This window comes from Anser brachyrhynchus, assembly GCF_964034855.1.
Source record: "Anser brachyrhynchus genome assembly, chromosome: Z".
NCBI classification, from domain to species: Eukaryota; Metazoa; Chordata; class Aves; order Anseriformes; family Anatidae; genus Anser; species Anser brachyrhynchus.
In genome coordinates, this window is record NC_137697.1 from 6,696,700 (window position 1) to 6,723,792 (window position 27,093).

General features: G+C 47.2%; 1 protein-coding gene across 1 annotated transcript; it reads right to left on the bottom strand.

The window, feature by feature from the left end:
* Positions 1–1,054: 1,054 nt before the first annotated feature.
* On the bottom strand, positions 1,055–27,049 carry LOC308185076 (myosin-IIIb-like). Its single transcript, XM_080572736.1, has 30 exons — positions 26,873–27,049; positions 26,729–26,794; positions 26,507–26,637; positions 23,508–23,610; positions 21,712–21,814; positions 21,084–21,240; positions 20,643–20,745; positions 20,322–20,450; positions 18,946–19,054; positions 17,616–17,732; positions 17,106–17,206; positions 16,586–16,672; positions 16,341–16,406; positions 15,916–16,029; positions 14,852–14,963; positions 13,065–13,111; positions 12,721–12,786; positions 12,316–12,435; positions 11,335–11,420; positions 11,045–11,092; positions 9,643–9,690; positions 9,365–9,456; positions 7,999–8,130; positions 7,325–7,449; positions 6,835–7,034; positions 4,702–4,791; positions 4,044–4,209; positions 3,408–3,716; positions 3,045–3,126; positions 1,055–1,859 (listed from the first exon to the last, which is right to left on the bottom strand). Exons 1-29 carry the CDS (start codon positions 26,996–26,998, stop codon positions 3,067–3,069), a joined length of 3,213 nt encoding a protein of 1,070 aa, XP_080428862.1. The 5' UTR covers positions 26,999–27,049; the 3' UTR covers positions 1,055–1,859; positions 3,045–3,066.
* Positions 27,050–27,093: the final 44 nt, after the last annotated feature.

Here is a 27,093-nt window from a genome sequence, read left to right on the forward strand (position 1 = left end):
TTAAAGGCAGAGACATAAGCACCCTGTACAACATTAACAAGCTTCCCTGGTGGCAGCTGGAGCCTGTGCGACAGGGATGGGGCAGCGCTCACACCTCAGGCAGGCTGCACGGGGGTGTCCTCCTGCCTGGGGAAGCGCCGAGGTGGCTCCGTGCAGGGTGCTCCCACCCGGGGCACATGTGGGGAGATGAATTTTCAGGGGGGTAGAGCACTACTGGTGGCAGTTGTACATCAGGATTACTGGCCCACCACCTTTAGCTTCTCCCACTGCGACACTTTGCATGTTCAGAAGTAATCTGCAGTGGTAACGTGGCCAAGCCTCTAAACCACACTGCCCCTTCCTGAAACCACAGCCCTCTGCAGCGCACAGCGCAAGGGAGGAAGCAAAGGTCTGTGATAGCTGTCCCTGGCTCAGCTCCATGGGGCTGTACGTTTTTCCCAGGTTCCTTCAGGAAACCCAGGCAGCAACCTGCTTGCTTTTTAACACTGCTTGTCCCAACATAAAACCCAACAGTGCGTGACTCCAGTCCCTGGTGAGCTGGAAGCTGCATCGCTGAAGGGTACATCAGCGCAGGACAGCCCCGCGCTGGAAATGCCCAGGCCATGGCAGGCAAGCTGGAGCAAAGCACTGCCTGAGGGGCTGCACACGTGCCACCCGGCATGGACTCAGTTGGCCATGTCATAGCTGTCACCTCTCCTAACGCCCCAGAGGAGGCAAATGGGAACCTTTGGCAGGACCCTGCGATGGCCACACGTGAGGGGCAAGCTCCCTGGTGCTTGCTGGCAGCAGCTGGAAGCAGCCCCGCATCTCAGAGGCCATCAACATGTGGGCGGGTGCTGGCAATTACGCAGGCATGGACAGGTTGGTTTTAAGCTCCTCAGAGGTCAAATCCTGCTGCAGTTACTGGACTTTGGAATAGATCCTGTGTCCTGAGAAGATCCTGTGTCTACTGTTCACAGGAGATGTTAGGTGCTCTCCTCTCTTTGCAGTCCATGGCCAAACTGACTGCAAGTAATAAGCACAAAGAAAACACTGAACTTCTTATAGGAAGAACTTAATTGAAAACGTATTTTTTATTAAAGGTAGAAAATACATAACAAGTAGCATGGTCCTGTATGTTCCCAATCCCTCTCCCCTCAGTGTAAAGAAGCATGTTCTGTAGCCTGGAGTTGCAGTGACTCCCAGACTTGCAGACGAACAAGGAAGTTTCAGCACTGGTGCCCTCACTTGAGCTCTGGCTGAGGGATGGGAAGCAGCATGCCAGGACAACACTGATGCAAGGGCAGAAATTCCTGCAGGGGCAGGAAGATCTTCTCATCCCTTGTCTCAGCTCCTGTTCAAGTATTCCTGCATTCAACAAAAAGAACACAGAAGTTTCATTCCTCACCTCCCAAGCCTGAGCCCAGCTTTCCTTAGCACCCAGAGCAGCAGGTCCAAAGGACCAAAAGAAAGACAGCGGACTTGAGGAGAAACAGGTAGGAAATCAGTAGAGGCAGCTGTGAGTGAACACATTGTTGTGAAATATCCAGCTTGTGACTATTAACAGCGCGAGGTGAGGGGTCTCGAGGCACATTTAGGTATTGACACGCAGGTTATCAGGCACTGAGGATCTGTGCAGAGTGTGACTGTTCCCGTGCTCTCCTCTTTGCCGGGATGATCCAGATGCCAAAGTCTCAGTCACTGAGACCGTCCGAGTGCTGAAGAATATTCATTTCTGCAGGAGTCCAGTCCAAGGGCACAGGGCCAGCTGGGTGCAGCAAAAAATGGTAAAAAAGAAGACTACTGTATGTCTGGATATGTTCACCCAGTTGCGCAAGGCCCAGCAGCATCGGAAGAGGATAGGGCTGAGACACTCTGACCTGCAAAAAGTCATGAAACACAGCTCAGTGCAGGACATGAGAGGAGGGCTCCATTCAGGAGTCCCAACACAACACGTTTATAATCATCTGTGCAGATCCCACAGGTTTCACTTGGCTTCTGCCTAACCTCAAGCACAAGAAGCATCCTCTGGGTACACTGATACCCACAGGCAGGAATGAAGCAAGTGAGTCAAGCCCTTCAGGGAGAGGCCTTTCTCAGCCATCAAGAGGAAGACAAGACAGGCCCCAGTTAAAAAGCTTTGCTCCAACACGAATTCATGGAGCTGAGCCATGCAGGAAACCCTGCTGTCCCTATGAAGGCAGTGAGTCTGTAGCCAACAGCACACTTGTCCGATCCCTCTCACTCCCAGCTGTTACAAACCCAGATTTCTTCAGAGGTGTACAACAGCCCCACAACTGCTTCATCCTGGCTTTAGCAACTGAACGGGGCAGGGACTGAGCCCACTGGCTGCACAGGGGAGCTGTGCACCCACTAGATGCTCCAGACAACTAACACATCGAGCACAGCCAGCTGTGCCAGAAGGCCCTTCCTGGCCCCCTCCATATATTCCTATAATCCACCCAGTACATTACAGCCTCGGTAACCGGCTGTGTCTCTAGCTGCTGAGACCTTGTTTAAAGCACTTACTTAAAGTCCTCATAGAGGTCCTCATAGGTTGCTGCCTTTCCTTATGTTCTCAGCCTTGCCTTTGGCTCATTGCCTCTGCTACCCCCCAGGGCTCTCTGCCCAGCACCTGCTTCTGATGTGTGCCTCTCTCCACAACATTAAGCCATTGCAGCTGACTACTGTAGTGTGCAGATATGCTTTCTGATAGCACTCCTTCCAGCCCCAGGCCCCTGAACTTCAGTCTCTAACAAACTGTGAGCTCCCTCCAGCAGCCTTGTTATTGTACTGCAAGCACACCACGTACCACAGGTGCTAGGAAACCAACCTGATGCTGATTGTTCCCATTTTTCCCAGCCTCCCTCTGCCACTGGTCTCTTTGCAGCCCTGGAATGGAAGCTGGCAGCTGCCCTCCATTTTTCCTGGTCTATTTCTAAGCAGTTGATGTCCAAGACTTGCTCCAGGTGGAGCACGTAGGACAGGAAGGAGCCCCACTGCACCTCAATTTCCTGGGGAAGCTAACCCTAACCCTAACCCTCCTGCGTGTGGTCTCCTCTTACCATGTCACTCGGCTGTACATCCTCAACGCTGAGGGCTGGACTGGAGCTCCTTGCAGGAGCCATTCAAGGGAATGGAAGAGAACTGCAGTGAGAAGCAGACAGACAGCATTAGGGTAGCACCAAATGGGTTTCTGGACACTTCTCAGCCCCACATGTTGTGGATTTCTCTTTAGGCATCTTAGTGAGCCTCTCCCCAGGCTCTCCCCAGCCCAGCACTTTCAATGAACACAGTCTCAAACCCAAGGCCACTGAATAAAACCTGTGACCCAGGAGCACTACTTGTGGAAATAAGCTCCACATGCCCCACGGTGACTGTGTGTGGCATGGCTGTGGCACTGGAAGACCGGAGCTGCCCCTGCTCACCTGCTGGATTTCCTTCATTGCCAGGCGTATGGAAGAGTGAAGGCGAGGGAAGGCCCGCTGGCTGCCTCTCTCCTTGCCCAAGCTTGACTTTATCTTGCTCTTGTCCAGGCTCTGTCGCTCTTGGCAATTCTTGCTCCTCCTGAACCACATGGACTTGAGAACTGCGGCTGCTCCCGCCTTCAGGGTGGTCCTGCCAGCCAGAGACCCACTGGGACAGGGCTGCTCCTCATGGGGCCTCTCCTCTGCCGCCACGGTGGGGGTCAGTGTGAGGGACTCCAGGTCTTCGTAATCCAAACTCTCGCTGCTATTCTGAGGGAGAGGAGAGTGGATTCAGCAGTGGCTTGCAGATGCTCCATACCCCCCAAAGAGCACAGCCCCGAAGAAAACCCAGCTATGATCACTGCTGGCAAACATGGGGCAGGCGGGCAACACCAACCAGCCAGGGCCTCTCCCCACCCCAGGACTCCCCAGTGCCCAGCTATTCACATTCCCTGGTGCATGCAGAAGAGGCCAAGCTGCCTGGCTAGCACAGGATACCCCCAGCAGGAACCCAAACTAGAGTGCCGCAGTGACTCTCAGTGCAGGGCACAGTCCTTGCCCTATATCCTTTTCCTGCTGCAAATCCTCAGTACTCACCTGCCCACAGGGAACAGTCAGTTTCTCCATGAAGGGCTGGATGCCCACAGTCTGGTGATACCGAACCAGTTCGGTGAGCGACGTGTGAGCGCGGTCTTCCCCCAGGATCACATACCGTGCATTGGGCTGCATCTCGATCATGTAGTGTCTGCAGCGGCCTTCGCCCCTGGGGAAATGGACAGACAGAAACAGTCATGGCATGGGGCCACAACGTCTCTCTAGGATCCAGTCATTGCTTTCTGCTCTTAAGAGCCCAGCTGTGATCAGAAGCCAAAGTAGCAAATATTGCAAAGATGCAGGAGATCCTCCATGCTGAAGCGACACACAGTGTGCTAACAGTCGCAGGAGGAGCAGCAATTTCCCCAGAGTCAGTGACAGGAGAACACAGGCAGCTGCATCCAAACCCCAGCAGACTACACTGCTTCCCACACCTGTTATCTACATTACAGCTTTGCCCCGCCCCTTGCCTGATGCTGTACAAAGACCACGGCAAGGGACAGACTGCAAGGGTTCTGTCTGCCACTCCAAACTGAGTCACCCACAACAGGGGAGGCTGAATGTCATACTTAATGGACTCCTCTGTGGAGAAGGCTAACTCCTCCATCCATGCACAGCTCAGTTTAGGACCTTAACTTTTCTTCTCTGCGAGGTTCATTACCTGTACGTCAGGGTGTAGCCTGGTCGGCTCTGGCTGATCCGAACAAGGAAGCAACCCAAAGGCTTATCAATCAGCAGGTTTTCAGCTTCCCTGGAAGCAGGAAAGAATTTTTCAGCAGACAGTGAGCAGCTGCCTCTGTGCAGAGATTCCCAATCTATCTCATCTGCTCCCATGGCAGTGATCCCAGTCCACTGGGAGGCCAACATCTGCCCCATGTGTTCCCAGCTAGAGGTTTCCAGTCTCAGGCTTGCTGGAGCAGGGATACATTAGCATACTCGGGAGGCACAATACGCTCAGACAAAGCCCTTCCAAGCAGCGCTGCTCCAAACCTACTCCAGCAGTCTGCTGACTGCAGCAGCTGCTTTCCAGCACAGATCACATAACAAAGCATCGCTGAGATGAGGAGGTTGGGCACATGCACATTCTCCAAGGCACCAGGGCTGACAGAACTCAGTATGGTGTAGGTTAGTGCTGCTCAGCACAAGGTGGAAAAACACCAAGTGTGCTTACCCCACTGCCTCTCTACTTCCTGCTGGAAGGAGGTCTTCCCCCTCTCTGCCCAAAGGACAAAGCAGTGCTTTGTGCTCGCCATGTGCCTTGCTCTAGGCTAAAGGTGACTGTAAGTCACCAGTGCAATTTGGGATTGCTCTGACTGCTCCGTTAAATGAGATTGAGCTTATGCTACTGCATGGAGACTTAAATTCAGCACCAGAGAGCACCACTTAAAAAATATTTAAAACCCCAGTGTCTTTGGGAAGGATTTGCAGGCAGAGAACCTGCCTTGTCCTTCACTGTGAAGCACTCATAGCTAGCCTACATTTGAACTCCCAGGCAGTAGTTGTTTTGTTTCCCAGGCACTAGCTGTTTTCACGCATTCTTGAATTTGTGGACAAAGCAGTAATGCAGGTGAGGGCTTTGTTAATTATGTTTTAAAAAAAATGCAGCTACCAAAGAGCTGTCAGCTACTGTAGTGCTCTTTACTAAGCTAACATGCTGTGTAATGCCTCTGAATAATGTTTGCCCTGATAAGCCAACAAAATCTAGTAATTTGTAATCTAATAAAACCAAAGGAGACTTGCAGTTTTAACAGAAAAAAAAAGTTACAAATTGGAAAAGATGACAAGGGTGCTCAAATGAAAGGCATATTTGGCACCAGAGCCCCCACACAAGTCCCCCTAAGTAAGGGACACCAGCAGTTAGCAAGCTTGCAACTCTACAGATTAATTTGAACCCAGGGAAAACTGTAGCCAGAAACTCTGACATCTACCTGGCTAACCCCACTGCCTTGCTCCTATCTGATCACTGGTATAATCAGCATTTCCCTGATTGTCACACTGCTTGGAAAGAGTTAGTGCCTGGCTCAGCCAAGAGAGTACAGTGTGAGGCCTACTCAGTAGCAGAATTTAAGACATTAATTTAAAGGCTTTTTTTCTTTTTTTCTCCAAAAAAGCACGAGAGTTCAGTCATCTCTACAAGAAAGTAGGGCTTTGTGGATGTGTCTCCCAGCCTAAAGGGATGTAAATTCCACCTATACTGCACTTAGATGAAGAAAAGTATCAACAAAAAAGCCTTCTTCTATTTCCATACCTGGGGACTTTGGTGAATCTTGTCATTGGGTACCCACTAAACCCTTTCTTAATACTTTCAGGAATAAATGAATACTGAATTCTTTATTCTTCTGCTGTAATTTCACCTGAACTAAGAATGTGAGAATAGTCATAATGAGTCAGACAAAAAGTCCAACTTCATTCAATACCACATCTATGCAAATGGTCCTGAACATGGCAAGCACATATATGTATTTCCTCACGTACGTCCCCAGCCTCCCTTTTGTGCACCGGAGCTGTATTTAGGAACCCACAGGGAATTTATTTGCTACGAACTAGAAAAGTCCACAGTCTTTCCTTGGACCTATGTAAAGCTTCAGCAGTTGCATCCTGTGACACAGCGCTCCGAGCTTCCCCCTAATGGTTTGAAGCTTCCAGCCTAAGAGCGAAAGGTGATGCACGTCACTCCCATTCCTCAAGGAAGCAAATCCAGGGGAATCCAACTTACACATTCTTCCTAAGGACACCGCAGCTCCTGCCTGCCTGCCGCAGCCCAAACTGTGGCCCGTGTGCCCAGCACACTCACCTCCGGCTGATCATTCCATGCAGCCAGCTCGGAAAGGCCCCGTCATCCTGCATGACCTTCTGGGCTTGCGTCTCTCTGAACCAGCGGAGAGTTGCTCCTCTCTTGAGTTGCCTCATTTTTGCCTCTTCTCCAGTCTGTTCCTCTGTCCCCAGAGCAGGGCGAGGCCCAGTAGGATGAAGGAAGTTATCAAAAGGAGTGAACTGAAAATGGGGAGAGGGGGAAAGTGGGAATGAAAGCAAGGTCAGACTTTGAATCACTTTGGCAGATCCCCTTCCTAAATGCTTCAAGACAAGATCAGTCACAAACTATCATGTGCTGCTTTCAGTTCCTCAAAGGTCCTGACACACTTTTTAACTAATGACACTAGGAAAGGACTCTCTCTTCTGATTACTAGAAAGATGATGCTCTCCTGACCACGTGCAGAAGAACATGTGTAAGGAGCAGGAAACCAGCACACCTGGATAAGTGACCCCAAAGCCAAGGTTGCTACCTCTGTTAGTTTGCTGCGTGGCCGTGGCACCGGTGGCTGTGGTGGCATATCAGGGGCAGTCTGAGGATGGGGACAAGGCCTAGGGAGTCTCTTCCGTGGCACAGGGATTGGAAAGGAGATTCTTTCTGCAAGAAGAGGAAAGAAGTAGATGAAATCTAAGACCTAAGATCCATGGGATCCATCCTCCCAGGCATGCTGTCACCCTCGGAGGAGAGGAAAGATTTTGTCTTTCCAGCACACACAATAGCAACAGCAGGAAGAGGGATCATCAAGAACATGTTTGTGGAGCTTAGTCCTTTCCCATCTCTCCTCAGCCAGGCTTCTGAGACTGGGAAGAGGCAAAAGAGGCAAAGAGCACAGCCTCACAATCACTGTCAACTCCCACTCTGCATGCCACAAGGAAAGCTACATACAGGCGCAAAGCTATGATCAAAGTTCTCCTGCACAGAGCAGGTGGGAAGGCCACAGCTTGGCACTCCTCCCAACACAGCCAGGCAAACGACCTTCACCACGCTGCTTCCGCTCCCCACAGAGAAATCCTCACCTTCAAAGGGTGGAAATGTCAGCACCTCTCTGCCCGCCCCATCATCCCCACGAGAGCCTAAGGCAGGCCGTCATCACCCGGAGCTTACAAAGTGGCTGTGCACGGGACAGTGGGAGTGGGAGTGACTCACTCTGGGCCTCTGCTTCCATTGCCTGCTGTCGGCTTCTTTCTCTCTCTGCCTCTTCCTGTTGCCGCTGTGCCTGAGCTCTCAGCTCAGCCACCAGCTTCAGGTAACTCTTCCTGCATCGGAATCCCCTGAAAACTGTTCAGAGAAAAGCTGTGGTTAGGAAAGAAAAATGCTGGTCATGCCTCTCTCATTCCCTGGGGGAAGCCCACTGGATGATATTCCTTCACCCAGTGCAAAACCCTCAACACTTGAACCACATTAACAAAAGCGCGATGCAGACACTCTGCTGTGAGCAGGCAGTCAAAACCATGTGAGAACTGTCTTCTATTCTCTAAGCTGCCAGATCACAGATTTAAAACATCAAATTACAGATCTAAGCCCTCATCTCTAATGCCAAGGCACGGGACGCCTAAAAAACAGTCTCACAGAAGGGCTGCTGTTAGCTATCTATCTACTCAGCACCCTTCAGACACTACTTTAATAAAAGCAAAGCTCTTCTATTTAGGAGATGGGATTTCCTTGCTATCAGTCCATGAGATAACCTTTCCCTTAAGTTCTCATTACAGGGTTCACCCACAGGATTAGAGACATCGCATTATTGTGCCTCCTTTACCAGTACTGAAGTACATGAATTGAAAGCAGCACCCTCTCATTCCCCTCTGGACACTACCCACACATCTTCCCCACAGAAGACAAGGAGCAGCACGTGACTGATGTCTGTCACTGTGCGGTGCACGGCTGGAAGCTGCTCAGATGCCACTGCCGTGCAGCAACCCATGCGGAAGAGAAGCACAACAGGGAGGGACCAGGCAGGGTGACAGCTCCTCCTCACTGCACAGTCCTCCTGGAGCCTGTGCAGGGGGAAGCACCAGACTGCCCACTGTGCTCTGCTCTGAAGAAACAAGAGCAGACACTACCTGGAAGGGAAAGGGAAAACAAACCAAACCAACCAACCAACCCAAGAAACCCCATACCCTTCTGCCTGTCCCTGAAAGTAGGAATGAGATCTGCTTCAGGCTCATCTGCTTTTGCCTCCTCAGCTCACACAACTCACAAACAAGCCCTCACTCCAGAGGGCAGTTAGCCAGTCCTCGGGACACAGCCAAATCATATGCTTGTCCTGCTCAGCTCAGTTCCCCTGCACACATACTTTCCCTTTCCAAGGCTCAGACTGCTTGATGGCTCTTCCCTATTGAGGGTAATCACTGAGGACACAGGCAGTAAACACTCTGACTCCACAAGGCCTTGACATGGAGACGGCCTGCCTGTCACCTGAGAAGGTGCAATAGCGAAGCAGGGACTGGAGAAAAGTTCCTCCTTGCTCTGGTATGTGACCAGAGTTGAGGGATCCTCCTGCCCCAGTGCTCACCTTTCTGTATGACAACTGCTGCTCTCTCCAGTCGCTCCACATACTTTGCCAGCTGTTCCTGGTGCCAATATTTAAAGAAAAGCCGTGACTTTCTGTGAGGTAGGGGAGAAAAGGAAGTATTGAGAAATACTGTTTGTCTAAATTTGTATCCAGTCACCCTTTGGACAGGCATTTCCTACAGCCATAAAGTTCTTCTGAAGGGAACCAGGTAACAGTTCACATGTATAAAGTCTCTGCAGTTCAGGACCTCACTCCCAGCAAGAGTTATCCACACCTACCCACATATCCAGCCTGTCAGGTCTGTACTTTGTAGTATCTCCAAGCAGCTGAAAGACAGGAAGAAAAGTGAAATAAATATTTTTCCACCCAGACTGACCACTCTGTGGCCAGTGCTTTTAGGTGCCGAAAGAGGGAGAAACTGCCTCAGTATTTTTGCACTGCATTCTCTGTCCTGTCACCTGATGACACTCAGCAACCAGCTGTCAATCTATTGCACTCCTTGAGGTACAGCTAGGAGAGGACTGCATTTGTGAACATTGTCAAAGGGGCTCCCAAATACAGACTTCCTTCTGCTTTCTGGGAAGCAATTCCACAGAGCCTTTTTCCTCATTTCATTTCTATGCAATTTTGAAGTACAGAAGTTACAGGCTCACCAAGGCAAGATTTCCTGGAGAAAGTCTATTTTCCAATTCCAGTTTCATTTTGCAAGCTCTGGTGATAAAACTTGGTTTGCTTAGAAAGTTTCTGCAATGCCTGGAATGAAAGCAGTACTCCAGCTGTGTTACACAGCTTCCTCCCTCTGTTTGCAGATCTCTGCTTGCAAAGGCTGGGAAACTATAGTGGCACTTTTTACAAGTAAATTGCATAGCAAAACAGAAATGATTTCCTTTCTATCTCAACCAACTTCTGCTGTGCCAGGAACTACATCCAAGGTGCTTTTTTTTCCCAAACTCATCCTATGATTTTTGTGTGATAACACACTGTGCTGCCTGTCTACCATCATCTCATCCATATGATTCTCTCTGAACGTCATTTAGGTTTGCAGTTCTTATTAATTCAGTATTGTCAATAACTTCAAGGAGGTGGAGAGTTGCTGCCCTACATGTAGGAAGGAAACAGCTAACAGGGTGAGACTGCAGAGCTGGAGGAACATTTACACTTGGAAGGAACAATCAGATTCTGGAAGTGCTATGGGTATGTTGTGCCTGTACACATAAAAAATTCTTGGACCAGAAACATCGTTTCTAGCCTGGAAGACATTCAGTGCTGGCTGCTTAGTCAGCATTGCCTTTATCTTCTTCACCTCATGAGACCATCAGGAAAAAACCTGGGGAGGCAGCTGGCAGCTGTGCCGAGTCTTGTCATACTGAGTTCTGTGGACACCCTTAACCATTACCATGACTCCCCAGATTGAGTCCATTAGCAAGTCCAAATTCCAGAGGGTAGTAAAGTTTTAAAATTGAATTGAATTGCTTACACAGTAATTCAAGAAAGATTTCATTCATCATTGCACCAAATGCCTTCTAAACACTAGCTGTCTTTGTCTAGGAATTTCTGTTCCCCATCACCACAAAAACGCGTCCTCACTTTGTTCTTTCTACTCAGTTTGCTATTCTAGCCTGACAACAAAAGTCTCTGATGAACAAACTGGATTACACACAACAAAGGAAAGGTTCCTACCTTTCTTTGGTGAGGGAAACATCTGGTTTAACTAGAAGAATTCCGTATCTGTGAAAAGCAAACCAATTCAGCAAGATAAAAGCCACATCCTTGACGTGCTGTGCTGATCCATGTCACCTTCACAGCGAACAACGATAAATCAGTCTTTCCCACTAGGTCTCCCACAGCAAACAACACCATGGTTTCAGGCGCATGACCTTTAAAGTAGATTCACTTCCTGCCCCTATCTGGTTACCAGAGTCACTTCTCTAACAATATCTAACAAGGAAAATTCAGAGGTTTTAACATACCTTTCAGCAAATTCCTCAAATGAAGGTCTCCAGGAGAAACCGTCTCTTCGGATCCGGATAGTCTCCAGCAGTCCGTTGTACCGGAGCTAAAGCAGCACCACAAAGACAGGATCAGAGAAACAGACACAGGCCAGAACAGGTCAGTAGGGCATCAGTATGTCCATCTGCAGCCCAAACCTCTCTAGTTCAAAAAATAAAAAGGTTTCTTTCTGATAATGTTTCCTTGGCTAAAGACTGAATTTACCACATCCTGCAACTCTCGTCATTAACCACTCTCAGAAACCATAAAAACCAACAACTGAAATAACTTCACCTTCCAGCCATGGGCACTACTTTGCCCCTGTCCTTCAGAGGATAGTATTCTGCTTCCAAATCTGTACAAAGAAGTACCCTGAGGCACATATCAACTTCACTCTTAATCCCAACCTTTCTTACACATCATATACATATACATACATAAACACACACCAAAGAGGCCACAGAGCTTTCTGAACTCTTCAGATCATTTTCAATATTCTTTAAAGTGGCTGGATCTCAGACCTGACACAATATCCAAAGAAAGTTATATCAGCACACATCAGCTCCTATCAGAGCAATCCCATCTTGGCTCCTGTTCAGAGCTGCCCTGGAGAGGTACTCTCTGTACCAGTCCCCATCCAGAAAATGCAAAGATAAACCCTAGTCCCTGACAAGCAGATCTCATTGCAATCATGAAAATGAAAGGGGAGAGGAGACTGTAAAACCTGAACATAGCAATGTGTCACAAAAACTACCAAATGCCCAGAATCTTTACACACACAAAAAGCAAGCCCATTCTTTCTCCTGCAAGGGGAGAGTCAGACCAGTAAGCTTCTAGTTATCTCTCTTGCTTTTCAGTAGTGTCTGACCTTCCCTTCCTTAAATCCACTCCTTCACTGCCTTAGCTCCACTTCCCATTGAGACTTGGCAGAAGTACCTGCAAAGGAAACTGCTTTTCCTCACCTGCTGTAGCAACATCTGGTTGTCCACAACACCTGGCTCCTTCTGGCTGTTGGGCTTTATACAGCGCACGAAGTGTGGGTTTGCAGAATACATCCTCTCCATGAGAACCATCAGGGAATGCTGGTGAGGGCAGAGAAAGATCAACAGCCTGGCAAGCCAGAGCACTGCCAGTGCTATACCCTGCAGCTGAGAACTGCCTTCCCATGCCACTAATTCAGGCTCTTGTAACAGCAACAGCCCAGGCTCTGACAACAGCCAAGTTACTGCTAACAGCTGGGCCTGGCACCCAGAAAAAAAACTCTGTCTACAAGCTGGATGCTTTAAATACGCTTAGCAGCCTGGAAGCTCTCAAGAAAACATTACAGCACACATCGCAAGGGGCACTGCGGGGCATCAATACTTTACCCGGAACTGAGCTCCAGCAGACTGCTTTCGTGTACTGTTGAACTTGTTGTCTGCTTCTGGTATGATCTGAAATCAGACACAAGCAAAAGGGTCACCGCTGGAAGGAGTGCTTGATTGCTGTCCAAAGATTTCTGCCAGAAAGCAGATGACTAAAAGAAGAGAGAATGGATTTCAGGGGCAGGAAGGTAAATAAAACACTGCAACAGAGGCAACCAGAAAACCCTGTACAAAACAAAGAAGAAATTGTTGCCATCAGATTGTTTGCTCCTATTTTCAGCCAATAATAAACATAAGTTAGCTACATCATCTTTTATCAATTTCCATGTGGATCTCAAATGCAATACCTTGGCTTTCACATGCGGCATCAGTGTCCCTGTCCTGGAGATAGTGGCTGGAAGAACAGAGACGATAGTTAATTTTGTACCTTTGCTCACAATCAACCATTCCTAAACATTCAAAACTTACTTCATACACAAATTTTCCCACACATGCTAAATCACAGGCAGTACTTTAGATTTCACTATCTGGAAATATAAGGAAAGAGCTAAAGAAGGTGAGAAGAAAATGCAAGTATAGCAAGCACACCATCCAGGCAATATTAGTTTCTGTCACTGAGAAGACAAGGCAATGGAGTAATTGAGCAACCATAAACGACCTTCAAAAGAAAGATCATCAATAGTAGGCATCTAACAATGCAGAAAAAAGTACAGATAGCAAATGGAAAGATCACCCACTCATGGTCAACATGCGAGAGGGGAGATCATATATAGTCAGATAACATAAAATTAATTCAGTGACAAGACGAAAAATTCGGGGAAGTTGAATTTTTTGAAGGATCTAATGACACTCTTGCACACCCTTGATGCAATACCGTCATGTGAATCATACAATCATAGAATGACTGAAGTTGGAAGGGACTGCTAGAGGTCATCTGGTCCAACCCCACTGCTCTGCATCGCCACCTAGAGCCGGTTGCCCAGGACCAGACAAGCAATCTCCACTGAGAACAGGTTTTCTCTGGTGCTTATGAACTTTCAGAGTTGGGTCTCTGCATCAGAGGAGGTTCAGGTTGGACAGAAAAGATTCTTCACTGAAGTGGTGGTCGGGCACTGGGACAGGCTCCCCAGGGCAGTGGTCACAGCACTGAGCCTGCGGGAGTTCAAGAAGCATTTGGACAATGCTCTCAGACATATGGTCTGAATTTTTGGTGGTCCTGGGTGGAGCTAGGAGTTGGACTCACTGATCCTTACGGGTCCCTTCCAACTCAGGATATTCCATGATTCTATGAACAGGATCAAAAAAGAAAAAAAAAAAGTTGCAGCAGAAGCACTGTATTCAGCCAAATTACAATGAAGCATCTACCTGACTTTTCTTTAAACCTTTACTTTCTCAGAAGTTGTGGAGACTCTGAGGACTTATTAGTAACTGGAAAAGTGGGAGTACAGTGGTAGGAGAGAAATAATGCACACAACCTCATGTTTTTTTAACAAGTTGTACCTTAATTTTTTTGTAAAAGGATCTTCTTTACCCCCATTGTTTGCACTGTCTCAACACCACTTTATTTACCATGTGAATAGTTAGGAGCTATGGCTTTATCCAGCTTCATTTCTAGACAAGAACAGAGCATCTAAGCAGTGGCTATATCTCTGTGAGAGGATTCAACCTTCCTTGCGTTCCAGCCATGGTCAAAACAAATGGTGCAGGCTAGAAAATCTACCAGGAAGATCTCAGGAGGTATCGCTGACAGGAAGACTAACATCCTGCTTCAGCAAAGACAGCAATCAACCAAAACCTGGATGCCTGGAAAGAGCAGGCTCTGATGTAACTAGTGTTTGTAAAGATGGTCAGGCCTCTGGTCAGAACTATGCATATGCAATGTTCCTTCAATTCCACAGGAGGAACACCTCTGGATATTCCTGCTATCATGCACATGTACCAAGGGGAACAGAACAGCTCAGACAGCTCAGTATATGCCAGCAGCCCTACTCCAGGCTGCAGCCTTCCCAGAATCTCGCTGAGGCTGTCAGCTCTGAAAAACATTTGTAGCACACAAGCCTCATCCCCACGCTTAGCTCTTGCCAAGGAGGACCCGAATTCATGTGGGACACCCTATAATAACAGAGGGACTTGCCTGTGAACAGCACACTGAGCAAGGGGGTGACGCTGTTGATGAAGAGCCCACGGACATTAGCTGGCAAGGTGTCTCTGTTCTTCTCTAGAAAGCCACCAGCAGTGTATTGTACCTAGGGAAAAGGGCAGTGATGCTCACAAACTTGCTGCAAAAGCCACCTCCACAGCTTGCCAGGAGCAACTGTTAATCTGAATGTACAGTGGCTCAAAGGTGAATTCTGTAAATGCACATACATCCCCTTCAGATGCATTAGAACCACAGGACAGTAAAATAACACTGAGACATTTACCTTTTCTTGTTCAATTTTCCTTGATTTTGAAGTTTCATTTGCTTTAGGTTAATGCTTCATTCTTTTCCTTGCTTACTCCCTCTTCCTTTTGAACAGGCTCTCATCCTGCCTGGAATGTTTCTCTTGCTCCCTTCCTTTCTCATCTCCAGTTTGCCACTCCCCTTTCTATGCTAGTGTTAATGTTTGTAATAATGAATGTCACAAGTAATAACATAGTCAACAGCTTAGATTACTAAATTACATATTAGAATGACCTGATTTTCATCTCTGACCCTGCTCCAAAAATTAGGTCAAATCAATTTGATATATTTGGGCCAATGCTTTCAAAGCTGTGGCAGTAAGGCTACATGTAATAGTCCTAAAAACCTAGCTGCTTAATTACCAACTATGTATATTAATAAGTGCCTCCATCAAAATATTGATTACCTGGCTGCTTTCATTGAGTTCCTCAGTGTTTGCAATACTGACTGCTGTAGTCTGGACCCCAATAGGTAAAGGCAAAACCATCAGACTCTCCTCCGGGGCTGTGGATGCAGGGCTTTTACTTTATAAAGGACTATTTTAAGATCATAGCTCCAATAGATTGATGACATGACAGATACTTCTAATGCCCTGTGCTTCCCAGAGGAAGTCCCACTTTCTTCCTATACCTTCTAAAGAGCTTCCAGGGAATCCTAGAAGGCAGCACCCAGGGAATTCAAAGCCTTATTTGTCAAGCATCTCATTTCCCCCCTTCCTACATTACAACAACAGTCTTCCCACAAACATTACCTACCTTCCCAGCATAGTGAATGATGCTGAAGCCCAAAACACGTCCTCGGGCCGGCTGGAAGTGTAAATTCCCTTTAAAACTGCTGTTTAGCTTATCCACAAATGTCTTATCAGTTGCCTGCAAGAAAGCAGATTTCATAATCAAATTATACAGCTGCAACAGAGACATGATCAGGGCACATGGAAGCAAAACAAAGTATTGGAAGTGGCCTTGGCTCTGCAGCAGTTTTGTGCTCTCTCTGACTTCCCATAGCGACGTCAGTATTATTGGACTGTCCCTGATCTGACTGTCCTGTTCCATCAGACACACACAGGGACCCCTCTACTCATCTTGCTATTTCACACACCTACACATAGTTTTCTCTGCATCCTAGAGACTTATTGTTACATTCCCCACATCATTTTTTCTGTCCCATATCCCATGCATACCTGAGGGAATGCACTCTGCTCATCCAAAAGAGATAGCAGCCCAAGTGGCTTGGCCAGGAGCAGATTCTGTAGGGAAAAGAGAGATATTATATACATCTAAAGCAGTACAGGGTATCCACTGTCACCTACATCACCCTTTGAAAAGGTCCTTCCCAGATGCTTCTCCTCCTTCTGAGATGGAAAGAGCAACACTCCTCTCTAGGCTGGATGGAGTGACTCTCTTCTGTCAGTCCTCTCTCACTCACCAGAATAGGCTCATTATTGTTGAATGTGATAGTCTCCCAAGGCAGTTCTTCCTCCCTATAGGCAGCCTGTTCCAGCTGGAAAATGTGCTGAGACAGAGAAAACAGAGGTTGGAGCCCCCAGCAAACTTAGTTAGACAACCCTGAACATCTTCCTTCTGACCGTGAGCAGAGGACAGAGGCATGGCTCTCTTACCCATGGCATCAGAGGCCCAAGATGAAGCCGCTGTTCTGCATACTCATCCGTAAGTTTGTCACTGATGGTGCTGCATAGAGCACAAGCACTTCTCAGAGTCTTAAGCATCCCTGCTCTGCCATCTCTGGTTATTGCTTGAGCCTTCTACTCCTACTCTCCCTGCACCAGTGGCTCTTCTGCCACAGCAGAGAAGGCTGCTGCTTTCAACCCTGCTGTTGCCTTCCAGGCAACAGACCTGTTTTCTAGCAAGTTCTCCTTCATATGCTAGGTAGATCAGTGTTCTGCTTGCCCTGCCATGCAAGGTGAGATCACCCACAGCATACTTACATGGTTGAAGAAGTGCTGTAGCTGCTCATTGGCCAGGTTGATGCAGAGCTGTTCAAAACGATTCACTGCAAAGTTTTCAAACCCAAAAATATCCAAGATACCTAAAAGAGGGGAAATGAGCACACCACGGAGCCTGCAGACCCCGACACACAACCAGATCTCCCATCACACAGCTCTTGTGGCACACGAACTCCTGGCCAAGTAGCTAGTGGCAGCCCTCCCATAACTCCCCTTGGACAACCAGTTTGGAGAAGACCCACTCCAACCCCCAGCTCCTCTGCAAAGCCAGAGTGCCCAGAACTACAGCCTCACAGTTGCTTCAGACCAACCAACCGCTAGAGTGGCTGTTGCCCTGCAGACTTCATGCTGCTCACTAGCACCTCCAGCATCGTGTCTTTGAAACTGGAGCCCTACATGCAATCCCTGTGACAGCTCACATGGCATTTTTCCTTCGTCATGGCTGAGGGATGCATGTTTGAGGACAGAAGGAGCAAGGCAGGCAGAACTCACCTATCTCCCTCAGCTCTACTTCAGGATCCACGTTCTCAGCCAGCAGCTCGTTGATCTTGGAAACAATCCAGCCAAATACTCGTCCATATGCCACCTTTGCAATGGAGTCCCGAGCATCTGCACAGAGAGGAAACACACTGAAGGGTTCTGAGGAGAGTAGGGAATATAGCACACAAGCTGGCTCACTACATTCATCTCTAGTAACAATGTCTTGTGCTTTATGAAGCTATTTTAAAAAACAGCTGTTTTAAAGAACAGGTATCTGCCTGATCATCTCTGCCTTCTGCAAGCTCACAGAGAGCTCTTCCATTCTGAAATCTTCACAACCTTTCTACAAGATCAGACATGGCATACTAGGGCACTTGTGAGACGATACAAAATGGAAAATGTTCATCTCCACTTTTTAGAATATCCAGAGACTTGCTTTCCCTGCTGCCCATCAAGTGGGTAAGGATACTGTCAAGATTAAACAAGCTAGAGGATACAAGTTGTTCTTAGAAAATTGAATGGTTCTGCTGCAAACACTTGAAATTTCTCCTAGCCAATAGCTACTACCAAAAGTGTTGAAACACAGTGGGCAAGAGGAAGATCCAAGTGATGAAAAATTTACTGATATTGTAAGAAGAGGGAGACTAAATCAACAGGCACCTACTGAAAGGAGATGTTTATTTTATTGCCTAGATAGATGTAAGAGAAGAATTTCGGAAACAGAAATAGATAATTCTCTATTTTCACTTTTTTCATCCATTTTTTAAGCAATAATTTAGAAATGCTGGGATTTCATGTTTATTTTTAAAAAAACATATTTTAACTGAACCTATTTGTGAAGATTATCTTGGATTATTATATTTTTCTTATTGAAAGGGAAAATAACACCTTGCACTTGTTACTTTAACACGCTTCCCTTTTATCTAACTCCTTCCCTGATACTGTGCCATCTCACTGATTCTCTCAGTTATTTCTCCAACTACTACCTAAAGCTCTGCACACTGCCAGCACTCTGCAGCAGTAGCCTTCCTCTCTCTTGCACAGACCATTACAGTTTTCTTCTAGGCTGAATCACAGAGAAAGCAAGGATAATTCTTTCATCTCTCACTTAATCTCTTCAGTCTTCTGGAGGTCAAACAAAAGCAGCATTCATGGTCCTAGGCGTCAGTAAGAAACTAAGCAGATAAGCTTCGATATACTTGCCTCTGTGCAAATGGAACAAGCAAGCGTCACAGACAGACATCCTTGTTCCTAAGACGTTGCACATGTGCAGGGACACTCTTCCATCAAATATGAGTCAGTCTTTAAAGCCAGCGCATCTGTAATTAATTGTGTTTCTTACCTTCTGCCTGCTGCTGGGTGTGAAAACGCTGAATCTGCTCTCCTCGGGTTACCGACATTGTGCAAATGAGGCATTTCAACAGTTCTTCCTCCTGGACTCCAAACTGACCCTGGGAGAGAAGAAATAGATGAGTAAGGAGTTGATACTGTACCCATATTCTATACTGAACCCATATGGGGATTGTATCTATGTCTGTAGAACATCCAGTGTAATGGGGCCATGACTTCAGTTTCCAGCGTCTTCAGATGCCTTTGAGCTAAACTGTAAAATAAGTGTTACTGTTAACATCTTACAGCCCTGTCAAATGCATGCTCTGAGATGTGCGTTATCCCATGCAGTGAATAAGATCACTCTTGCACTCCCTCTACTTTCCATTTTGATCTCCTAGTGCTGCCACCTGTCACCTTCTTTGGGAGCCACACCAGTCCCTGCTGAATGGTTTAATGACTTATTGAGTAGCACCACACCAAGGTGACTGTGCACGGTGCTGAGGTGTCTGAGCTTCAGCAGACATCAGTCACGTGAACCCAAAAGAAATAGGAAACAAACAGATGTAACTGAACTCAGTAATTACTCTGACAGGAATTCCCCTCCTGTGGGCAAAAAAACCAAGGAGCAGATTTTAAAAAGACAGACAGAAAGAAGTTGGCTGCTGAACAGATGTATGTGGTTGTTTCAGGTATGGTGTAGGAGGGATACAGGCAAGGAGATGAGAGTGAAACACAAAACCAAGGTTGCTGGGCTTTCAAAGAGACAAAATCAAAAGACAGAGAAAAAGCACAAATATACTACATTTTTCTGTTCCAAGTTGTTAACAAAGTGAGATAATGTATCCATGCCATACCATAGAAATGGGACAGTCCTGGGGAATATATACTTTTAAATCTGATGACAATTTCACTCAAAGTAGTAGAAAGTTTAATTCAGGATTATCAACAAAAATTATAGCAGTTAAAGTGGCCAGGATTTGTGTAAAAGCACAAAGCTAGTGTTCAGGAACTGCACACCTGAATTTCTCCAATGCATCACACTTAGTAACATACAGCTTTTGATTTTTAAAAACTTTACATTATGTGAAGTCAACAAGGCACGTGTAATATCACCAGATGCAAAACACTGGTCCTAGATAAACAAGAACGAGAAGCTGTAAATTGTCTCTTTGGGCATCACATAGCAGTGAACACAAAGGCAGGCATGGGGCCATACTTGAAAACAACTTGTTTCTTGTTCTTCACAACTTGTTCTTCAGGAGTCCTCATACTAACAGGCAGAAACATCCTCTGCCATCTCTGGCAGGAGCAGCTCCTGCAGTTACACTGCCAGTGGGGACCAGCATCATATCTTTGAGGTGTCTGTCAGCTCTTCTTGTGACTCACCGCTGCAGCCTTCAGCCATCCCCGGGAGGCTTCACTCATTTTTAGAGACCCATTGCTCTCCGGAGGCTCAAAGGTCACATTGCCCAGAGACAATACGCCAGCCAAGATTGCCTGCATGTCCACTTGTTCCTAAAACACACAAGAGGGGTGACTGAAAACCTACTACTATATAACATACAACATATGGAGAGGCCAGATGGTGAAGAGGTGAAGGAAAGACACGGGCAGCCTGTGCGAAAAGGATCTAAACAAAGTCTGACAGATTCAGGTGGCTTGGAAACACCATGGAAAACTCAGAAACACAGCGATCCCCAAACTGACCTGTTCTTGGAAGCCCACCATGTCAAGGGCATTGCACACCTCTTGGTATTTCTGCTTCCAGCGCTGAGCTACGTCTTCTGTACCAAACCGTCCACTTATGTACCTGAGAAAGTGCATACCCCATACAAAATCATCATGCAATCAGCATAGCAAGTCAGTCCTACCCCAAATAAACGAAGCAGATCAGCAGCACTGAAGATGTGAAAGGCAAGGAAACTTTTCCAAGGAAATGCAACAAAGAAGAGACTACAGACCTACCAGCTTTCATCATGATCCATAAGATCTCTTCGTGTAGCTCCATTCAGACCCCACTCTAGCTTTCATTCAACTGTTTACCTGTACCAGGCTCTACCCCCACTGGCAGAATAATAAGCTCTGTTTTGCTGCTTCCCTCTCTACCCCCCATCATGAAGACTAAATCAGGGTCTGCCCTGGAAGTACCTGTAGAGTGAAGGATCCAACAGCCCATACATCTCCTTTTCCTCTGAAGACAGTCCAGCAAACATGTAGTAGAAGATATGAAAATTCCTCTCGCCAGTATCTTGTTGCACTACCCGTGACTTCTCTAACAGATATTCACTCAGTTTTGCACCTCGCACTGCACACAAGAAGGCGACAGGGTAAACTTTGCACTTGGAGACATGAAGCTGACTGAGCTGCCCCACATCTCTACTTTAGTGACAGGAGCACGGAGTTGTCTAAAACAACTGTCTTGTGTACAACGCACTCTAGGCTGCCCATCACTCTGAAAGTGGGCTTCTAGATGCTTCCCATATTGTATCTGCTCACCTCCTTTAAAAGCAACCAAGACTTCAGGCACCACTGAGCATTACTGATACCTCCCCTGCACCATCACTCTCATATCCTTCCCATACTCCCATACCATCCAAACCCAGGCCTTATCTTAAAGCCATGATTGCTGTTGTTATTTTCCTTACTTGCACACAATTCCCACGGAGAATCAAGTAACAAAATTTCACCCTCCTTAAGTTCTGGCTACTCAGTCCATTCCCACCAGTGCCTAACCATCCCCCAAAGCAGTAATTTCAAATATTGCCCTTGACTTTACCTGTATTGTTCTGGAAACGCAGCTGTATGTATTTTCCAAAGCGGCTACTGTTGTCATTCATCACAGTCTGGGCATTGCCAAAAGCTTCAAGCAACGGATTTACCTGTAAGAGGTATACAGATAGAACAAGCACTCTTCAAATTAAGTGACCCAATCCAGCTTGTTTGGAAAAGCTTAACTTCAGCATTTGCTATTTACTGTTCCAATGGAATAAGAACCACTCTGCCCATATGCACCTGTTTTCCCATATCTTGGAAAAAAGAACTGCAAGACCAAATATGACAAAGCCTAAGCAGCATGAAATTACTGAAAATAAGCACGATTGAAGTGAATTATGGTCTTACTTGATCTCAGTAAGACCATCCATTTATTCGTTAAAAGACACTGTTGGTATAACAAACTTCTCCGTACATCTAATGTGACATCACTAGATAATTTACTGCTAAACTACAACAATAAGCAAAGTAAAAGTGGCACTTAATAAATGCAATCATGATAAATTACCTAATGACATTTGTAGACAGCATAATGATCAGGACAGTGAATTATAAAGAAACTAAGAGAACAGTAAGACCAGCCTGGCAAACCATATGCAAACAAGTTCAAATGACAATTTTTCCATAATTGAGCAAAGAATGCCTGCTGACAGGAACAATGATGACTTGGGGCACCTGCTGGGTAACCTGCTGGGTAACCTGCAGAACACAGCTTTACAGCATGACACAGACAGAGCTAACCTAGTCTTTGAATATATCTACAGGAACCAAGTAAGATTACTACAGTGAAAATGACTCTTCACAGTCACCTCTAGATGCTCCAAGGGCACTTCACCTGGATGGATGTGAACTTTGTTGTTAATAGAGCAAATACAGGCTGGTTACAAGCATTGCCAATCAAGCCCATCAGGGCTCATTAGGCCAGGCACAATGTTGAGCAAACACAGCTATCCTGCTTCCTAAGCCTGCTAAAGTCAGAAACAGCTCAGCAGTACAGCCCGTGCCACCCCTAAGCAGAGCCAGCAGGCATACAAATGCCCTGTTCCAACAAGAGAGAATACAACCCAGGCATTGACCTCAGATCCACCATGGATGTCACTAAACTGAAATAATATGCAATAATACAGAACATTTCATTTGAGTCTGCAAGAAACCTGAAACATAGGCTTTAAAATGAAACAGTCCAAGAACTTATTCCACTTAATCTATCACATGGAAAGCTAGGATATGATTTGCTCAAAATAAAAACTCCTCGGGGAGCAAGTCAAGTGGAAATACTTAAGACCAAAGAGACAAATATGTTTCAAAATCAGCTAGCAAAAGTATATGAAAATAGAAAAGATTAAGTCAGACAGTTAGCATGTATGTGCCTGACAGTAAGTGTAACAAGCCAATGAAAGGTTACTGAAGGCTGTGTGGATTCTCCATCCCTGTGTTTCATTAAATCAAGACTTCATTCTTCCAATAAAACTCCCTATTCTACCTCAAACAGGAAATGATTCAGAGAAAAAGCCCCTAATCCCTTGTAACAGCAAACATGCTAAACGATCACAATAGTTTTCTGCCATTTAAGAATCAAACCACTACATTCCCAGCAAACAGAATTACTGACCCTACCAACTCTGCTAACTTGTGGTCAGCTATTTCATCATCCTTACCCACTATTTTCTTATAACTTATCTTATGATTTGCTCCCTTGTTTCCAGTGGTGATTCATCAAGAGGCTCCCGGTGCCTCGTGCAAGCTGCCCTGCAGCAGTGTTGCTTCTGCATCTGCAAGCACCACCCTGCAATGACCTACCTGAAGGATCTGCTGCTCCAGCTGCGAGTTGCCTTTGCATAGATTCATTATGTGCTGCAACAGTAGCTTCGTACTCTCTGTTTTCCCTGCACCGCTTTCTCCACTGCCAAGAAAAAATAAAGGAAATTCCAGCAGCCATAAAGTATAGTTGCTCTGACCCTCATGTCTCGGTGCCCCATCACTTGGGAGAGTGCTCTGCAATCCAAAAGCTTAACAACTTTTTCAGTTATGCTGTGTATGAATAAAAACAGTGGGTTCCAGAAGGTTCTGATACCCCCCCCAGAGGAATTTTTCTCCATCTACCAGGGAGTACAGACGTACTCCATGCTGTCATTTCTGGATGGAGTGCACAGGACAGTCGATTTGATCTCCTTCTTACTGAAAACATATCTAACCTCTGGAGAACTACCTCCTTCAAAAGTGTTCTGATTCCTCCACATATGCTGGGGTTGACAGCTTTTTCTTTCTACAGAGAGATTTGCCCCATCCATCTTATATCCAGAACTGAGTACTGATCATGCAATACTGCAGCAATCTCAAATCTCGGGCTCTTCACACACACACATGCTGCAGCCCATTGATAATGCTGGTTTACCGCTGCAGAGCTGCCGTCACACCTACAGCAGCAGCGTTGCACGTCATTCTGGCATCACATACACCCAGCACCTCCGCCTCCAAGACAAACAAGTAGCACTTGGGAAGCACAGCTTCCCGACTACTGGGAGGGGGAAATGTACAGACAATGGGACAACGTGTCCTTGACCGATGGCATCATATTGGCAGAAAACACATGCAGCATATGCAGTTAAAAAAAAATGCAGGAAACGCTGCAGGTATTTATGAGGGCAGGTCTCCATTTACACATAAGACCTTTGAGTATCAGGTGTGGCTTCTCTGCTTTGTAGCTCCCAGTGGCTCGATGCTTGTGATCAGCTACCTGTCATAGGCTGCTAAATACCTCAAATTCTATGACAGATACCTGATCACAAGCACAGATCAGGCCATCATGGTCTGAATATGGACAACCAAAGCCACTTGCCAGTTGAGAAATAAGCAATCCAGACAGCATCCCTGCCAAATATATAAGATGATGTTTTGGTTTTCAGTGACTTCCTTCCTCCACAGAAGCACTATCCGTCAGTACTCCCACAATCCAAGCTCACTCTTGCACACTCCAAAAAAAGGTCTGCCAGGGCCTGCAAACACACTCTCCAGCTGTGGGTGTGTAACTGCACCAGGCTGTGAAAACAAGCAAAGTCACCTCCCAGAGACCCACGTGTTGTACCACAGCATACTGAGGCTGTGACTAACATTAGCTGGGAAGGAAAGACAAGCCAGTAGAATTTGCAGCACAGGACAACTTGGTTGCAATGAGCTTTTATCACCTGAGGGCAGCTGTTGTGTTCAACATCACTTGTAGCCTCTGAAACCTGACATCCAGACCTCCCAGAGGAAGTTAGGGAAACCAACAGAGACCAAATAGAGAACACGAAAAGCATGAAGGCAATATTTGTTTCCCAGAGAAAAGCATAAAGGTTCATGCCTGGCTGGAGATGGATATTTCTTACCAGTAGGCACCCAAAGCACAAAGAACAGTGGAACATAGTGCATCTCCGTGCTGTTCTGATAAACTGTGATCTAACAGGAAGAACTTCCACCTCATCACCCAAACTTTGCTCAAAACAGGTAATCTCATTACCGACTGTTTTACCACTTGCAGATTGTAAAACCATGAACTTCCTGTTATAGTAGCACAGACTGGTTAATAGGATTGCAAGATGCATGGCAGTAGCTCAGGCTGTCATCTCTGGCACCACAAACTGCTGTCAGAAAAAAAGTGAGACCACTCTCTTCACGGGAAACGCCTACAGGTCTTTTAGTCTTCCATCTCCCTAGACAATTCTATGACTTTTCTCCATATGTAAGAACACTACCAGCACACCTCTTCCACCTGCTGACTCCGTGGCCACCATGCCCACTAGCGTTTCTGAGATTGCTACATATAAAGCACAGGCATTGACGGCTTGCAGGCTAAAGAAATGAGCAGGGCTGGAACTCAACACTGGCTCCCAGTCCCACCACAATGCTCACCAGTGATTCAGTAAGTTATTTCCATACCACGTTGAATGAAAATGATCTGAAGTCCTGTATAAAGCAGGAAATACTAAATCAAATAGCTAGCAATAGACATTTCAACTCAGATGACATTTAAACTGTCCTGTACCATCACCAGAACTGAGAGTTGCTGGTGTTTTGAGGCTTTCGCTGCTAGATGATGCTGTTTGATGCTTTCTCTGCATTGATGCTGTCTGCTGCCCTCCAGTTTCAGAAAAAACAACAGTGACATCATGGAGTGAAATGCTCATTATATGGGAACACTGTGGGGTTACAAGAGCTCACTTTTTTTCCTTCTAGTGCATATAACTTCCCACGGCCATATGATTTTCCCTGACCAGATTCTTAAAGGTCTTACAGCTAAGAAGCTGCTCTTCTTTCCTCTGTTCTTTAGTTATTTATGGGAAACACTACTTTGTGAAAACAGGTCTACTCCATGATTTACAACCTTTATTACACAAGTTACACTGCGAGTCGTTTCACCAAAGAAAAGCAACCTGTTAGCGCTGGTTAATCTTTCCAACATGCCCAACAGAACCAACCCCTTCAGACCCGACACATTTAGCTTTGTTACCAGCATCGGCAGCCAAGTTGCTCCACAAAACCTACCTTCGTCTGCCACACATCTTTGATTGCAATCTGTTTTCCTGCCTGGAAAGCATCGAGATGGCGAACAAAGACGTGCTGCTAACGGAGCCAGGTTTTGACTCACCCAAAGCTTTCAAGATGAGCTTAGTACCAAACTCTGACAGGATGACTGCTGCTGGAGACCAGTGGCAGCACCCCAGCCTCCATGACGGCCGTGAGCTGCTCCCTGCTTGTGTCTCCCACCTGCGACGGGCTCCTTCGTGCCCTCGAGGGCCGTGCCGGTGCCCGCGCCTCACCTGATGACGATGCACTGGCTCTGTGGACGGGCTCCCCGGCGGCCCAGCATGGCGTGGTAGGCCCGGTCGGCCACGGCAAAGATGTGTGGAGGCAGCGAGCCCTCATCGTGACACCGGTACTGCTCAGAGACCTGCGGGGGGGGAAAAGGGGCCTTGAGGAGGGAAGGGGCGAAGAGCCAGGCACCCCTGGAAGGGGCTCCCAGTCCGGGATGCTCCACTCACCTCTCTGCCGTAGAGCTGCAGGGGCTGGAAGGGGTTCAGGGCGATGAGGATGTCCCCCACGTCGGTCTGGCGGCGAGAGGGGAGAGCCGTGAGCCCAGCGCCCCGCCGCCCCGGCACCCCACCCCGGGCCCCGGCGGCACTCACGTAGACCTGCTGCCTCAGGAACCGCTCCCGCAGCCCGCGCAGCAGCGACGCCTCGTCCAGCTCCGACAGCGCCGCCAGGTTCCCCGCCGACCCGGCCGGCGGCTCCCGCTCCCCGGGCGACACCATGCCGGCCCCCCTCCCGAAGCCGTCCCGGCCCGGCTCGTCCCGCCCCGCCGCCGCCACCGCTCCGCCCCGGGGCCGCCCTGCGAGGCGGGGCCGCC